This window comes from Balaenoptera acutorostrata, chromosome 11 (genome assembly GCF_949987535.1).
Source record: "Balaenoptera acutorostrata chromosome 11, mBalAcu1.1, whole genome shotgun sequence".
Lineage (NCBI taxonomy): Eukaryota > Metazoa > Chordata > Mammalia > Artiodactyla > Balaenopteridae > Balaenoptera > Balaenoptera acutorostrata.
In genome coordinates, this window is record NC_080074.1 from 94,837,378 (window position 1) to 94,855,011 (window position 17,634).

The 17,634-nt window shown below is 36.1% G+C and overlaps 1 protein-coding gene across 1 annotated transcript in view; it reads left to right on the forward strand.

Annotated features, from left to right (window-relative positions):
- The window catches only part of RERG (RAS like estrogen regulated growth inhibitor), a 105,208-nt gene extending 89,551 nt beyond the window's left edge, over positions 1–15,657 (forward strand). Inside the window, exons 3-5 of the mRNA XM_007196027.3 lie at positions 3,538–3,594; positions 12,319–12,392; positions 13,935–15,657. Of these exons, the coding sequence (XP_007196089.1) occupies positions 3,538–3,594; positions 12,319–12,392; positions 13,935–14,342 (539 nt within the window). The 3' untranslated portion in view covers positions 14,343–15,657. The remainder of the gene's footprint in view (positions 1–3,537; positions 3,595–12,318; positions 12,393–13,934) is intronic.
- The last annotated feature ends 1,977 nt before the right edge of the window (positions 15,658–17,634 follow it).

Consider the following 17,634-nt stretch of genomic DNA (forward strand, 5'->3'; position numbering starts at 1 on the left):
AGCACACATTCCTGCTGTAGGGCCTTTGCACTGGCTGTTCCCTCTTCCTGAAGCACTGTTCCCCCCACATATCTTTCCTCATCTCTTTCTTCTATCACCTTCTCATCAAGAATTACCCTGGTCACCCAATCTTAAATAACAACTCTCACACCTTCATCTCCCAATGCTGAATCCCCCTTACCTTGCTCTTCCTATTTTATCTGATAGCACTTAACACCTCTAACAGACTATTGTAGTTTATTTTTAATTATTAATTAATAATTATTTTTTATTAATTAAATTATTTAAATAATTGATTATTAATTAATTATTTTATGGTTATGTATTTTTTATCTGTCTCCTCCTAGAAGAATATAAGCTTGGTAAGTTCAGAGATCTTTGTCTCAATTGTTTACTGGATTATTACAAACCCCTAAAACAGAACCTGGCACAGGAAGTTACTCGAAAAATACTTATTCAATGAGATAAGGTCAGCGAGCGTTTGGGGAATAGATGTGAGAGATGGTTTAAGTTTTAACAGAATCATTGGCTGCTGTGTGGAGAGTAGTTTAAGGGATTACTGGGGGGTGCAGTTAAAATAGGGACACCACTGAGAAAGCAATTGTATTATCGTTAAGAGGTAAAACCATGTGATGAGAGTAGTCGTGGTGGAGGAGGTGAGACTTGGTAAGATATATCCCATATGAAAATTATATTTCATAATAAAATTATAATAAAACTAGGGACGAAATAATACTGGTGAAGTTTTGTAATTACATCAATAAATGGTGAATGTCACTTACGGGCCTCAGACAATTTAAATAACAATAGAGCCTTTAGCAGATATCATTTCCAAAGATGTAAAATTATTTTCATTCTTTCGACTAATAATTTTACATTATGATATTATTGCAAACTTAATAATATATAAAGCGCATTTGTCTTTTCCATGAATAATCTGTGAGAGATGAAAACATGTTTTCAAAAAATGAATATATGACATGTCCATTTTTCAAAATGGCTTTTGATGATTTTTACTGCATTTGAAGTAGATTGAATTTTTTTTTTAATGTGTGATTCTTTTGTTAAAATAACCATGACATAAAGATGTAGATCCCTTTAAAAAGAATATAAAAACGTGTAGATTGATTTCATTGATTAAGCCGAGCAGCACTGCCCATTGCAAGGTGGCAATCTGAAACTAAGCCCAAAACCCAGGAGTCAGCAGGAATGACGTTATCAACAACAAAATGATAACTCAGAGGTGCACCAGAATCATTTTTATATTCTTGGAACAAATTGTTTAAAACCAAACCCCAGAATTAATTTACTCCAATATTAGACAATGATCTGATCTGATTCTAACAAGCTTGTTAATATGGCTTATCCATCTTTGGAATAATAAAAGTAACAAAGTACATTTATAGATAGGTTATTAGAGGTAGTCTCGGAAACCGTGGCAAAAAGAGAAAGCCATGATATTTCAGGGAGGAAAAAATTATATATGCGTGTATATGAAAAAATATATTTATATAACCAAAAATTAAAAATATGCAAAAGCCCTAGCACTTTAGAATTGTTTTGCCTCAACGACTCTACAGCTTCTATAAGTATCACCACATAACTACACAGGGCACTAATCAAGATTCTTAACTAAGATCCAGACGTTTTAAGAGTGATTTAGTTCTACTCGGTATGCTTGGTTTTGAAAGGCAATGGCCTGTCTAAAACATTTTATAAAGATTTCTTTGAGAAATGATTAAATTTAAATGGTCTGGGAACTGGGGTACTTCAAACTTCAGTTATGTAAAAAATTTTGTTAATTTTAATAGCTCATGGCCTGAAGATGCCAGATAAATGAATTTTTCTAGGTCACAACCTTTTGAGTTAAAACTCCATGTTCTGACAAAATGTGAAACTCTTTGAATACTGCAAGCAGTCATGTTTACTAACACTGACAATTGAAAAACAGAAGAATATCTCCGTCTAGGGCTTACAGTTTCTTACATGAAAAAAAAAAAGACAGTCTCAAGAGAGTGGACAGTGACAGACTCTGCAAGTTGAAGATCAAACCACAAGTACACTCACTGTGGGAAGTATTATAGGGTCAGTGGCCTTGCTACTTTAGGCACTGCAAATATTTTGGCTCAAATCCAGCCTCACACTCTGTAATTAGAAAGAACATTGCTGCTTTCAGTCTCCAGCCAAGCCACGTTTACTTGTAGTCTGTTTTATGAGGTTTTCATTGCAATTTGCACTGGGATCTCTCATATAAACCACTGCAGTAGGGGGGGTATATACCCTGTTGATCTTAACAGAGGCAACAGACAAAGGAGAGACTGACAGTGACTTTCAACTAAATAGTCTTGTTTCTCCAAGGATTATCTTTATAGACTACTACATACAGGGCATTTCAGTAAAACTACCATAATAGACATTTTTAAATGATAAAATACAGTAGACATTGATTCTTTAGTTAGGGTCAGTGGGATCCCAGGAAGACCATCAAGGGTATTCAAAGGGCTGGTGAGCCTGCTGAAATTATATACTAGACTGTGTGTATATACATTTTTCCAGGGAAAGGGTCCAAAGCTTACATTCTATTTTTAAACTGTCTGTGATACTCTCCTCCAAAAAAAGTTTTTTTAAAGATTAAAAACCATTGTTTTCAACTATAATACAAGAATAAGAAAATGTTCAGCATGTGTCCCATCGGTTTTTTAAGGACAATAGAATCCACCTCTCTCAAGCATCGCTCTTTTTCTGACTCACCTTCTAGTTAAATATTAGCCAGATGGCCTTGGCCTTAAATTTAGTTTAGACAATGGAGAAATTACAGGCTTCGGAAACAGCCTCTTGAATTCACATCCTGACTCAGCCACTAACTAGCTAGGTGAGCTTAGTTAAATGAGTTAACCTCTCAGAGCCTCAGTTTCCTTATCTGAAAAATGGGGTCAATCCTAGTACCTGCCTCTCAGGGGTGAAGTGCTGGTCGAGGAGATCATGCAAGTGAAGTGAATAGCATAGTTCCAGATCCTCATCCTGACTGTAAGTACTTCATTGGCCTTACTTTTGAGAAGCTTTAATGATTCACGAATAAAATCTGTAATTTTGAATATTTTTGATAATACAAATATCTTTTCATTACAGTAAAAATCATCACATTTTAACTGGTCTTTATCAATCATTATCAGTATTCAAACTTTAGACACCCATATTGTAATGCTTTATGGCTAAATTCATTGTTTTGCTAAAAACTGTGTATGTGCGCATTTTCACATTGTGATGTTTTTAACTCTGTGACTAAAGGAACAAATCTAAGATGTTCATTAATGCACAACAAACCATTAAAACGTCACACCAATTTTTAGGCCACAATATGAAATTTAAAAAATATCTGAATAAACATAAGTCGATATATCGGGTTTATATTGGGTTTATATGCCCAGGAAACATAAAACACATATAGTTGTATGGGCTATTTCTCTTTCCTGATGAGGGTAAGAACTATAAGGAAATTAACAAATTTGATTGAAATGTTGTTCTTTTTTTCCACAGCTCTTGTAGTGAGATTTCTGACCAAACGGTTCATCTGGGAATATGATCCCACCCTCGGTAGGTCAAATTTTGTTTCATCCTTCTCTCCGATCAAAGTTTTGACCCAAAAGAGAGAATGACATTTTCTGTTGCAACAATTCTAAGCATCTTGCAGCTATTTGGGAAGTGCTTTATCAAATCATGCGAAGAAGCCCTGTAAGAAGATGGATGTGTGTTGCATGCCATCTGTGCTTAGAACCCTGTGGAATTTTAATGCGTAGAATGAAATCAGGTCAAACCAGAGACAAGAAGGAAATGGGTACAACTTGATGCTCTTCCATCAGTAAACGTAACATCATTCTAGTGGGAGAAAGAGCATGCAGCGGTCGTGGCTAATTAGGTGTGGGAAAGAATGGCATGGGGAGGAGAGGATAACAGTAATATTAAACTTGTGAATGCTCATTTTGGGAAAATGTATAAATAAACTATGTTTCTCCCCCTCTTCTCTCCAATGAATCTGATTTAAGCCTATTTAAAAACTAAAAAAGAAGCAGCAAAAATTGATATCTGTAGATCTTGAAAGTAGCAGTAGTGTTAACGGATGAGGTATTCGTCATGTGTATTTTTCATAGTCCAAAGCAGAGTACTTATTTGTAATCTATTTGGTTCTCATCTTCAAAATAACACTGAAAATCCATGGGTTCCAAATTAAGCTAAGATTTGACTCTGAATTAAGCCTTTGAGTTTTTGTTTGTTATGCTTCGGGACCTCAGCTGGTTTTGTAAAGGTCAACGTCTTTGAAATCCATATGAAGAAGGAGAGGCATACATCATTTCATTACCAGGCACAGTGTCCCAGACCAAGCTGGCCTTACTCAGAATGATGAAGTGGGGCAAGGTGATTCCTGGTTTGTTTTTTGTTTTTATGTTTATCACTACAAGGTTACACACATTCAGTTTAAAAGGGGGCTTTCTTTCCCCTTGTGCCTCCTTTCATTGCTTTCACTCATTCATCTGACAAGTATGTATTAAATGCCTCCTATGTGTCAGATGATTCTAAGTGCTGAGGATAAATCATTAGGCAGAGGGAGAAAACATGGGCTTTGGTTGAACTTACAGTCTAATGAAGAGAGAAGAGTCAATAAACAAATATATACATGTCAAATAGTAATAAGCATTACAAAGGGAAACTGAACAGGGAAGGGGATAGAGAGTGATCTTATATTTTATCTAATCTTTAACTTTTTAACATTTTTTCTACTATTTTTTTAAAAATTTTACTTATTTATTTATTTATGGCTGGGTTGGGTCTTCGTTGGCTGGGTTGGGTCTTCGTTTCTGTGCGAGGGCTTCCTCTAGTTGCAGCAAGTGGGGGCCACTCTTCATCGCGGTGCGCGGGCCTCTCACTATCAGGGCCTCTCTTGTCGCGGAGCACAGGCTCCAGACGCGCAGTCTCAGCAATTGTGGCTCACGGGCCTAGTCGCTCCGCGGCATGTGGGATCTTCCCAGACCAGGGCTCGAACCCGTGTCCCCTGCATTGGCAGGCAGATTCTCAACCAATGCGCCACCAGGGAAGCCCCTAATCTTTAACTTTTTAATCTATAGAATTTATTTTAGTGAGCAGTAAAAGGTGAAGACCCAACATCTTTTCCAAATAGTTGACCAACTGTCTTCCTATTATTTATTAAACAATCCCCACCTTTCCCCACTGCTTCCAATGCTGCCTTTTTTTCATACATGGGATCATGTACGTGAGGATGCAGTTCTAGATTTGCTTTTCACATCCAATGCCAGTACCACGCTCTTTTGATAATTGTATGTTCCTGAGAACATGTTGAAACCCAGTAGAGAAAGCCTTCCTTCTTTACTTTTTTACAGAATTATCTTGGCTACTATCTCTAGTTTATTCTTCCAGGTCAATTTTTAAAACTCTATCATAACATGACATAATTTTTATTGGAATTGCATTAAAACTATAAATTACTTTGAGAAGATTCACAGCTTTAAGATATTTAATCTTTTAATCTAAGAGAACAGCATGTCTCTACATTCATTAATCATCTCTGTTTTTGCTTTTAAATAAAAAGTTTTTCAACATCAGTAATTTTTGACATGTTTTAATATAGCCACAATCTAATCTTAAGATGATATATGTGGATCTAAAAATGCACTTGGTTTGAAAAAATCATTCATTATCTATTGTTTGCCCCACCTAAGTAAATGCTTACTCTCCTCTTATATTTTTATTACTTATCTAAGTTTTATAAAGATTATAGTCCCTGAGAATCTTAATAATTTATGGGAGTTTAATAGAAAAATACTAATTTTACTTAGCTGTGCCAGTACGTCTCAACGAAAGATGAAGCTTCTAAAAAATGATCTCATAAAATTTTGAGCTCTCTCTGAATATGTTCTAATAACTAATGTTACTTTTTAATTAGTCTTGGGTGAACCATTTTCCCTCTGGTTTTATTCCTTCTGAAAAATGACAGCTATTAATAGAAATCTCCTGCATCAGTTATCTGTAACTCAGGCTTCCTTCACTAAGAATAATGAAATTTTATTGAGTGACCTTGTACCGTGTTGCTGCAAAAGGATTGCAGCTGCTAGGCAACAAGAGTCATTTCAGGAGTATCAGACAGATGACTCACTCCCAGGTGAGGCTTTCATTCAGTCACCCTGGAAACTGTATGTGTGTGTGTGGGGGGGGGTGGGTGTGTACACTCATGTACTAGAAGTCACTAATGTTCTAGCCTACAGGAGTTTCCAATCCATCTGATTCAAGATGAACCAAGCATTTCCTGTATGTAACTTCATACTATTATTATAGAGTTTCAAAACCACCACCCAAAGGGAAAGCTACCTTAGAAAGTAAAATGGCATATTTGCAAAAAACAGTTTTGAATTCTGAATGCACAGCCTTCCTCAAAAACATGGGGCCGTTTTTCAACCTGTAACAGAATTATTGCTCCATGAGAAGCTGAAGACTATGAACGCCATTCAACATGTTAACAACACGGGAATATCTATTGCTCTGAGATAATTCTATAAAGAAAATGCTTGCTACTATAATAGCAAGTGATTCCCCAAATTTTTTTTTTTTTTTTTTAAGGAGAAGAACTATCACAGGAATTCCAATTAGGGATGGAGGCTCAGAGGGTGAGGGCGAATTAAACTCACATTCTGGTGGCACTTACATTTCATAAAAGAAGGAAATATTATTAGCCTCCAAGTGTTTTGAAGGATATAATCCAAGAAAAAAGTTAAATCCCTTATATTGGACAATTTTAGTTTTCCTTAAATTTTTCTCATTTCTCCATGGACCAGTGAAATCTTTGTCAGAGGCCAGAGCTGGTCTGTGAATTGCATTCAAAAACCACCACTGAAGGCTATAGGATTTGGGACTTGGACCACCTAACCAGGAAAAAGCCCTGATTGATGGAGGTGTCAGCAGTGTTCTGGGTGCAGGACAGCTTCTGTGTTCTGATTAGATTCCAAAAAAAGAACTGAATCTCTACCTCTGAGAGTCATATTACCTTCAGAAAATGCTGATCATGGTAGAGAACACAGACAAAGGCTTAGATCGTATACAGTTGTGTGTGTACGTGTACTTCTGCTTGTTGGGGGCAGTTGGAGAGAGAGAGAGAGAGACTGCTACTACCTAGGAGGCACTCTACTCTGTGTTTGAATGGATTATGGTGTCTCTACTTGGTTAGTAAAGGCTCAGACAAGAGTGAGGGTAGGAAGTGGGAGACATATTGGACACACTGACACTTTGATTTTGAGATTGGTTCTTCCTGCCTGCATTACAATTCCCTCTGCTTGGAAAGGCTCATTCTAGGAGAGAGACACACCCAGAACAAATGCTCTCCACTGGATACTAAAGCAGAGGTGCTCAGACAACTCACAGAACTATTTAATATTGGCACAGCAAGGAACTTTGAGATCGTCATTTGGCAAATAAGGAAACAAGTCCAAAGAAGTAAATTTATCCAAGATTACATGGCTAGTTTGTGGTTAGGCCAGCAGTAGAACTCCAGTTAGTACAATTCCCACTATAGCATAAATCAACATTACTAACTGCCATTGTTACTGTACTAGCCAAATGTCCATATTAATATGTTGAAATTTGCAGAAGAGCTAAATTAGTGAAAGGATTAATCACACAAAACATCCCTTTGAGCATCAGTTTCTTTTAGTATACAAAATATACTTCTGTTTATAAAATGGTAATGAATATAGGTTATAAATCATGTATCTCTCATATACAGTGAACTTCAGATATATGTTTAATATATATATATTTAATATGCCTAATTCCATCTTGAAACTAATATTGACCTTACAGTATACAATATTTGGTTCATTTCAAAGTATCTCTTAAACAATCATTCTCCCTACCATTCAAGAAAAAAGACTAAAAATTATCATTCTCTGTTAGTATGAAAAAAAGAAAAGTGTTTTCACCCTCCAAACACATACACATCTATTCTTATGTTTTAGAATGAATAGTAGAGTTTCACTCCAAAGTACTTAGTACATTTTTTAGAATTATCTTCGGATAATTCTAGCACACAGATGTACAACGTTTTGCCCCTGTAAGCGATGTTCCGACTGTTTTACATGTAGACATGGGTTCCTAATGAGAGAGAGAAGGGGCTTAAAGAAAAAAATGCTTCAAATGGCATGAAACCAGTGTTCAGCTTAAATGAAATCACTGCTGTCACCCGCTGCTCTGTCTGTGGCTAACATTCCCTCATTTCCTGCCTTTCAGCGCTTCCGTTTTGGTTAACAAACAGCCAAAGATCACACAACTTCATACCATTTTCACTATATTTTATTCCCCCCCTACTGTGACCTTCTGTGGTTGAAATACATATCCTATTTATCATGGGGGCAACTGAGAAAAATGTCCCTGTCTGTCAGACAACTTTTGGTGCAAAGAGATGGGCTAGAGCCCAGAACTCTGTTTTCCAGGCTCCAGGGCTGATGCCAGACCTTTCAAAGGGAAGGCAGCGCAAAGGTCACTGCAGAACAGTGGAGAGAGAAACAAAAAGCGCGTATATCCTAGCTGTGTGCTGCCCTCTGGCCTCTCCTCTTCAGACTGGAGCACTGAAGATGAAAAGGAAATAACTGAGAGAAAACTTCTAGATGAGTAGTCACTGTAAATGGTATTTTAGAGCATTCAATTAGACAAAACAATAATCTCCCATTTAACATAGAAGAGTAGGGGGATGGAATGATTCAGAATTGAGAATCATTGTACATACCACATAAGGATTACGTATTATAGGAAAAGGACAGTAACGTAAAATACACTTGTTAAAATCTATTGAACATAATCCCATTTTCATTTTTTAAGATGGAGGAATAGTGATTTACAATAGTATATTAGTTTCAGGTGTACAACATCGTGATTCAATTTTTTATAGATTACACACTATATAAAGTTATTATACACTATTGCCTATATTCCCTGTACTGTACATTTATTTACAATATCCAAAATATAGAAGCACCCTAAATGTCCATTGCCAGGTTATCATTTATATGTGGAGTCTAAAAAAAAAAACAAACAAAACTTCATTTTATAATTTTATTTTTCGGAAAATACATTCGCAATGGGCCATGCCTATGGCAATGATCATTACACACGACTGATGGCAGGTCGAAGGCTAGCTTGGCTAGCTTATGCTGCTTAGTTAAGTTCCCTTTCTGTGGGTTCTATTTTGAGTAGGAGATTTGACTTACAACAAAGTTACTTAAAACTGTGGTCAGAAAAGAACTGTAAAATAGTTGATGAGCTGAAGAAATGAAAGTCAGAAACATGAGACAGATAGAGAGGAAATGAAATAAAAATACTGGTTTACTGGCTACCCTGATGAGAAAGAAACTTTTAGGTTTTAGTTAGTTGCTTGGTTAGTGATTTGGGTACTTGAAGTGCAAATAATTGAGTTCATTGAGTTAATACTTAAGTTAATCATGCTGCTGTTTTCCTGGCATCATGTCATGTGTATGTGAAGCCTTTATATTATTTCACTTTATTTTTCCTGCATCCCCTCTTCTGATATCATTGCCCTCCTCTTTCCCATAGGTACATAATCTAATATGGTTGCTACTTAGCACAGTGGTTCAAAGCCTAAATTCCTAAAGCCAGTCTTCTGGGTTCCAGTCTCAACTGTACCATTTACCACTTAACACCTGTGTGACCTTCAGCAACTTATTAAATGTTGTTGTGCCTCAGTTTCTTCACATAAAATGGATCTGATAGTAATACATACTGCATGAAATATTTGTACAGAATAAATGAGTTAACATAAGTAAAGCATTTAGAACCATTCGTGTTCAAATGATAAGCAGTATGTGCTAGCTATTACATATTTTTTGAAAAAAGTATTTTTCTATATATGCATATACTTTAAGTTTGTATACATTTTATCATGCTGTAGATCTACCTATAGAGGTAATCATGTGTTTTTTTTTTCTTTAGTCCTTTAACGTGTTAATTGCACTAATAGTTATAAACACTTTGCATTACTGAAATAAACTCTACTAGTTTATGATGTACTTTTCTTATTACACTATTGGATTCAACTGGGTAATATTTTATTTAGAATTTTTGAATCTATGTTAAGAATAAAATTAGCCTGCAATTTTTTTCTCTTTTCTCTTCATATTACTTTTGCAATACTTCTTGTTGGAGTTTGTGTAATGGGTAGCTATTCTTTTTTTTTTTTCCTAGAACAGCTTGTTTAATGTTTAATAGCAATCTCCTATAAAGCCAATTGAGTGTAGTTATTTCATTATGATAAAGAGAAATCTACAATCAGCATTTAAATTTATTTACCCACTATTGATCTACTTGTGTTCTATTTCTCATTGCACCAATCTGTGTATTTTTTTCTCTCACAGAATTTATCAAGTGTTTGAAATTTGTTTGGTATACAGTTCATAATATTATTTTATTTTTATTACTATTTCACCAGAATGTGTAATCATTTCCCCTTTTTGTGCTAAATTTTGTTTGATCGCACCTTCTCTCTTAATTTATTAGTCAGTATTGCCAGATTTTTACCTTTCCTCCACCCACCTTTTTTTTTTTTTTAATTTTTTAAGCACCATGCTTTGGTTTTGTTAACCTTATCTAATTTTTTCTACTGTTTTCTCTTTTACTTCTTTCCTCATATCTTCTTGGATTTAGTCTGTTTTCCTCTTCTAACAGTTGAGTTGAATAATTTGCTCACTTTTTTCAGTTCTTCCTTTTTATCATGTCATCATTTGGAGTAAGACAAGTACATTAGCTCACTCAAACCTACCTCTGGTCTCTTCCCCCACCTCCAACCTGATATATTGTTGTTATCTAGAACTGTAATTCTGGATTGCTTTTGGTGTAGTTTCATTGCTTTGCTTGACTCCATTAGGATCTTGAATTCAGTTTTGCTGATGAGAAGCCCAGGCTCAATCTGAGTCACATGATTTTGTAGGTGATGTGCTTTTTTCCTCTAGATCCTTTAAAATTTTCCTCTTTGTCATTGATATCCTACATTTTGTTGTAACAGGTTGAGACATGGGACTTTTTTCCTTGTGTGTCCCGTTAGTTCTTTTTTAAAATTTATTTTATTGAAGTATAGTTGGTTTACAATATTGTGTTAATTTCTGCTATCCAGCGAAGTGATTCAGTTATACATATATACATGCTTTTTCATATTCTTTTCCATTATGGTTTATCACAGGATATTGAATATAGTTCCCTGTGCTATACAGTAGGACCTTGTTGTTTATCCATTCTATACTGTCAGTCCTTTTGATATGAAGTTGTTCAATGCCTCCCATCCTGGGAAATTCTCAGTCACTACAACCTCAAATATTTTCCATCCTTCTATGTATTTTATTCTCTCTTTGAGGCTCATTTTATAGTAGAAAATAACATGTCTATTTCTATTATCCATATCTCTTATATTTTACTTTCAAATTTTCCTTCTTATCATTTACTAGTGCTTTCTGGGAGAGTTCTTCAACCTGAACTTCATCAACTTAATCATTTATTGAGTGCTTTATGACAGTTGTTCTAGTTTTCATACAGAGCAGCACCATTTTAACTTCTGGTTTCCATTTCATGTTCAGGGGCACACTCAGTCACCTAGTGCTCTTGCTCCTGCTAACTTCTCCTGACTCCAGCAGAGCTTGGGGACTACTCTGATATTATCCTACCAGCCTCCGGCTGGTATTGAACTGCTGCCATTTTTCTACCTTGAAGAGGCAACATGAACTCTGCTTTGTTCCCTCTCTCCTCCATGCTGCCCAGCCCTCCTCTATGTTGGGTAACTGTTCCTCACCAACCCCCAGTCACTGGGGTCCAACCACCTTCTACTGCCGCAAGGGTCCTTCATAGCTTTACACAGTCATTTTTTACACGGTTAGCCACCCACTTCCCTCTGATGTTTATTACCTTCCTAGGGTTGAGGTCTAGATAGAAACGAACAGCTTCTGTCTATATGCCATCTTGTCAGGAACAGGAATTAACATGATTCCAGAAACTGGATTTTTAGGAGTATCAAGGTAGAATGCACTTGTAGGAATCACTTTCTCATTTTAAGATGTAGAGGCCTCATTCTAGAAGGAAGAGAACATCAGGAAGCTGGCCTCATAGGAGAATAAAATAAGAGGCAAAGACTTCCTAGGATGCACATTCCCTTATGCTATAAAAACAGACATACTCCTGTGACTAATTTGTAATTCTAAGCATCAAATTAAATCATGCACATATTTACCTTTTCACCGTCTTTTTTGCTCCTTTCCTCAGAATCAACCTACCGACACCAAGCAACCATTGATGATGAAGTTGTCACCATGGAGATACTAGATACTGCTGGCCAGGTGAATGAGGAATAAGCTAAACTATTTTCTGGATCAAATAAAAATGAGATGTGCATAATATGAACAAAATTAAGATACTTTCCTATAATTAACTAATGATGCCTAAAGACTTTTTAATTTAATTATCTAGTTATTTTATATACAATATTAACTTATTTGCAACAGTATTAACTTATTTGCATATGCATCCTTATGTAAATTACCCAGTACTCCAAAGGGGTTTTGAAAATATCATAGCGTTCACATAATATCATCTAGAATAGAATTGCCCACCTATATTTTGGGGAGTTGGGGAGATCTCCCAAAACTCCCATTGGAATGCTGTGATAAAGTTAAACAGATATCATTACTGGAGAAGTTCTCAGAGCCTTAATATGCTTATGTATAAGGTGAATCTTTAAGAAATTTACTATATATTATATTCTAAACTTATATGACCTTAGAATCTTTTTTGGGAATACTTTATTTTAAGAATCCCTTCTGTAATATTCTTTTCAGACCTCACCACATCCGATTGAAAAATTGAGCCACATCATTGAACAATAGTAACTTATTTTAAAATGAAACTAATATAAATTTGTTTTGTAGCCAGTCGTGCTGAAATTATAAACAAGTTCATAGGTAGGTTTGGTTCCCAAGATTAGGCATGACCACTAAGAATGAGAGTTAGGTAGCTGAAGGATTTCATGGTGCTTTTCAGTTACTTGGGATCCCAAGAAGACTTGAATTAAGGTATTTAATCCAAGAAATATACTTGCAGCTAATTATACAGTTTTCCTTCTCATCACTACCTGCTCCCTATATATGCTCTCACCTTCCAGCACTGATTCTAAAGAGAGGCAGCAGGGAAATACTTGCCTGCAGAAGTCATTTGAGCCTATAAAGGCAATGCATTTTCAAATCACACATGTTACCTTCTTAGGAAGGAGGGACCACCCACTTTGAGAATCACTGCTAATGAGGTTCTGTCATTATTGGGACCGCATAATATTTGGAGGGTGTTGAGATAGAAAAAGAAGCCAAAATCCCCTGGCTTTGAGTTTGACTCTCTATACAATTTTTCACTGTTTTTCTGTCCTGGTGGCTAATTGTCTCTAATCTGAAGAGAGGAAAAATTAAAAAAAAAAAAAATCAAAACCACTATGCCGTGCCTCTAATTCTGATCTCAAAGGATGGGATAAGGTCTACTTGTCTGTTACTTATTGGCCAATTCTTTATTTGTGATGAAAAGTCTCAGAGGCAATATGCTCAACTAAGAGTATAATTTCTTTAGAGTTCTTGGGATTACACACCATGATGTGGCAAGAAAAATTTAGAAGCCGAAAGTTAGGTTCTATGCAGTTAGAAAATGTCTAGTTCCCTAAGTAATGCTTCTACTCCAAACTGACTGAGAAGGTCAGCTTGTTCAGGCAGACTACCAAGAAATTTTAATGACACTGAACATAAGGAATAGTCATTAAGGGATCACCGTTAGCATTTGCAGCATCTATACATGGCAATTACTTCCAGGTCTCCCGACTGCCGTATTTTCCTTGCCAACAGGAAGACACCATTCAGAGGGAAGGGCACATGCGATGGGGGGAAGGCTTTGTGCTGGTCTATGACGTTACTGACCGAGGAAGTTTTGAGGAAGTGCTGCCACTTAAGAACATCCTGGATGAGATCAAAAAGCCCAAGAATGTGACTCTCATCTTGGTTGGAAACAAAGCTGACTTGGACCACTCCAGACAGGTTAGTACAGAAGAAGGGGAGAAGCTGGCCACAGAATTGGCATGTGCTTTTTATGAGTGTTCTGCCTGTACCGGGGAAGGGAACATCACCGAGATATTCTACGAGCTGTGTAGAGAGGTACGTCGCCGGAGGATGGTCCAGGGCAAGACGAGGCGACGCAGCTCCACCACGCACGTCAAGCAAGCCATTAACAAGATGCTCACCAAAATCAGCAGTTAGGCAGCTCTGTTCTTGTGAAGGCCCTGCTCAGGTGGGTTGGGTAATTGGAAACACTTTCTTGCCCTTTTTCCCTTTTTCTCCCCCCAAATAAAAGAAAATACTCCATTCCTTGTTCTGACTCTGGGAAACATCTGGCCTTCCCACTGGTCCCAGCCTCCCATATGTTGGGAAGTTACAGAGTGTTTTAATGCAATTTCAGTGCTGACAATCTCTCTTTTGCCTGCTTGAATAAAATATGCTCTATTGCAGTTTGAACATGTAATCACCAGATTCTGCAAAGGCTGTGTTCATATTAAGCTATTTTTAGGCATCTTCACCTTGCTTCGATAGGTGGAAGTCTTTTCAAAGGCATTTTTAAATTCCATTCCTTGTCAAAGTCTACAAATGATCACCCTAAAAGTCTAAGATAATAGAAAATATAGTGAGAACACAGGAAGAGTACCTAAGATGTTGGACCAGGGAATAGAGCCTTAGTTTCTATTTGAAGTGAGGATTTTTCTGAATTATCTTAAATCATCTAGTTTTTCTTTAACCCTTGTTTTGTTCTTAAATTAAAACATGCTCTCACAAAGTTTTCCATTGTCATAGAGAGTTTCATTTCAATTTGAGTTGGTTCTCTCCTTGATCTATTGATCATTGCACCCTAATTCTTCTTCTGTGGCTCCAACAAGATTTAATTATAACAAAGGCAGCAGGACCCCTCAATTCAAATCCTCCTGGACCATTTTTCACCAAGCCCAGGGCAATGCAAAGACGAAAGGAATCTTTTCACCAAGCCCTGACTTTATTGAATGCTAATAGAGGATTTGGAATTAGAGGTGTCTGGTTCATTTCTCTCTCTGCTTATCATCTTAGAAGAAAGACAACATTCAAAGCAACAGGAAAATTAAGAATGAGGCTTAACTACCCTTCCGTTGGGGATCCCAGGCTTTGTGGCAGGCACAGTAAGAAGAATCATCCTTTGATTCATTAAGTTGGCTACGTGGCTTCTAATATTTCAGATAAATTAATTCACTTAGGAGAATTCAGAAAAGAATGAGTGATTAGAGTTCACTATACCCGAATAAATGAGTATAAAATAGATTCTTATATTGCGAAAGTACAGTCTATAACTGATAAAGCTTTACGTTTCTTTTTTCCCTATTATGCCCCCATATATCAAGATTTGGGCACTTTATTTTGGAAGAAAATATATATCTTTTACATATGTGTGTATTTATAAATGCATAGATATATGTATAAAAATTTGTAAGAGTTGGAGGCTTTAATTCACCAATGCATTTGGACAACTCAGTGTAACTGACTATTTTATGTGAATATAATAAAAAGCAAAATTTTCACATTCGGTCACATTCAGGCAGTCTTTCTTGTGATAATATAAAAAGTTTGTAATTTTAGGAGAGACTTCAAGAGATTGTTGGATTGCAGAGCTGACGAATCAGTGAATGTGATATAGAAAAGAAGCACCTGAACAGGTCTGTTCTTGTGAAGGTCCTGTGGAGGTGGGTCAGGTAATTGGAACCACTTGAATATAATAATAACTACATTTTTAGAGTGCTTAGGTGCTATTTTAGGCGACTTATGTATTATCTCATCATATTCTCACAATACCCCTATGCAAGAGATAGTATTATGATCACAGTTGTAAGGATGAAGATACTGAGCCACAAGGGAAAACAAGTTTGCACAGCTATTTAGTGGGCAGAGCCGGGATTTGAACCCAGAGAGGCAAAGTCAGACAGTAGAGCCCATACTATGATCCACTATGGTATATTAGTAGGCTGAGATATGGCTCTTGTTCTTGAGCTGTGGGGATGAAAACACAGGAAGGAGAAAATTTAGGGAAGACTTGTTTCATTTATGCTTTCATTCATTCATGAACAAATATTTACAGATAAACTGGGCATGTAACTTGACACATTAGTCCATTTGATGGTTTCTGAGCTGAACCTTGAAGAATACAGTTGACCCTTGAACAATGCGGGGGATTAGGGGCACCGACTCTCCACGCAGTTGAAAATCTGTGTGGAATTTTTGACTCCCTCCAAAACTTAACTACTAATAGCCTACTGTTGACCAGAAGCCTTACCAATAACATAAACAGTCGACTGACACATATTTTGTATGTTATATGCATTATATACTGTATTCTTACATAAAGTAAACTAGAGAAAAGAAAATGTTAATAAGAAAATCATAAGGAAGAGAAAATACTTTTACAATACTGTACTGTAGTTATCAATACCACAAGTTTACATCATCGGTTTATAAGATGAATCATCTGTCAGTACCTACAGCAATATTGTCTTATATGATACAAAACACTGTAGATGTTATACGTATTACTAACACTAAATGTCAAAAATGGAAAGACCATGTGAAAAAGAAATTCATATTTATTTCATGCATTGATAACGAGGAAGCTGCAATAAGAATGTTTTATGGTAGCCTAGTGTAATCAAAATGATTGCTTCACGATAGCCTAGCCTGTACACTAATGAATGAATAGTTATAATAGTATGGCATACAGTATTACAGTCATATTCATAATACAGTATTGGAAACATTTACATTTTTTAAAAAAACACTTACCCATGACGATAGGCTGACAGGTAGTTTCTTCAATTACGAGAGAGCAGTATACTGTACTGTAATGTAATTTTTTGAAAACAATGTTATAAAATGGTAAGAAAACTAACACATTATTAATTTTATATTAAATATCACTCACCTAATGCCTATGTAAGGATAGACTAGTATCTACATGTTTTACGCATTCATGACATACCTTTTTCTTAATTATTTCGATATTTCTAGGCTATGAGTTTTGTCTGCAGGTTTTTTCATATTATCACAAATCTCCAAAAATCTTTCCAATATGTTTGTTGAGAAGAAAAATCCACATAGAAGTGGACCCATGCCATTCAAATCTATGTTGTGCAAGGGCCAACTGTATGTACAAGTTATCCAGGAAAGAAAGATGGTGAAAATATCTAGGCAAAAGGAATAACATGGAACCAGAAGATGGAGACATGAAAGGTGATGGTAAGTTAGTAATTAAAAGAGTTTGGAGAGCCACATGTATCATTCTTCAGGAAGAAAAGGGAAGGGAAGCAGAGAGAAGGGATTAAGAGAAAGAAAAGGGATAAAGGATTTGGAAATAAGAAAAAATATCAAAAATTCGTAAAACTACAAGTTTAAGTAATTACATCTTAAAGGACCAAGTAGGTAACTTAGCTGTAATTCATTTTCAGTCCATTTAGACAAGGGTAGGGAAAATGAAAGCAGAGTA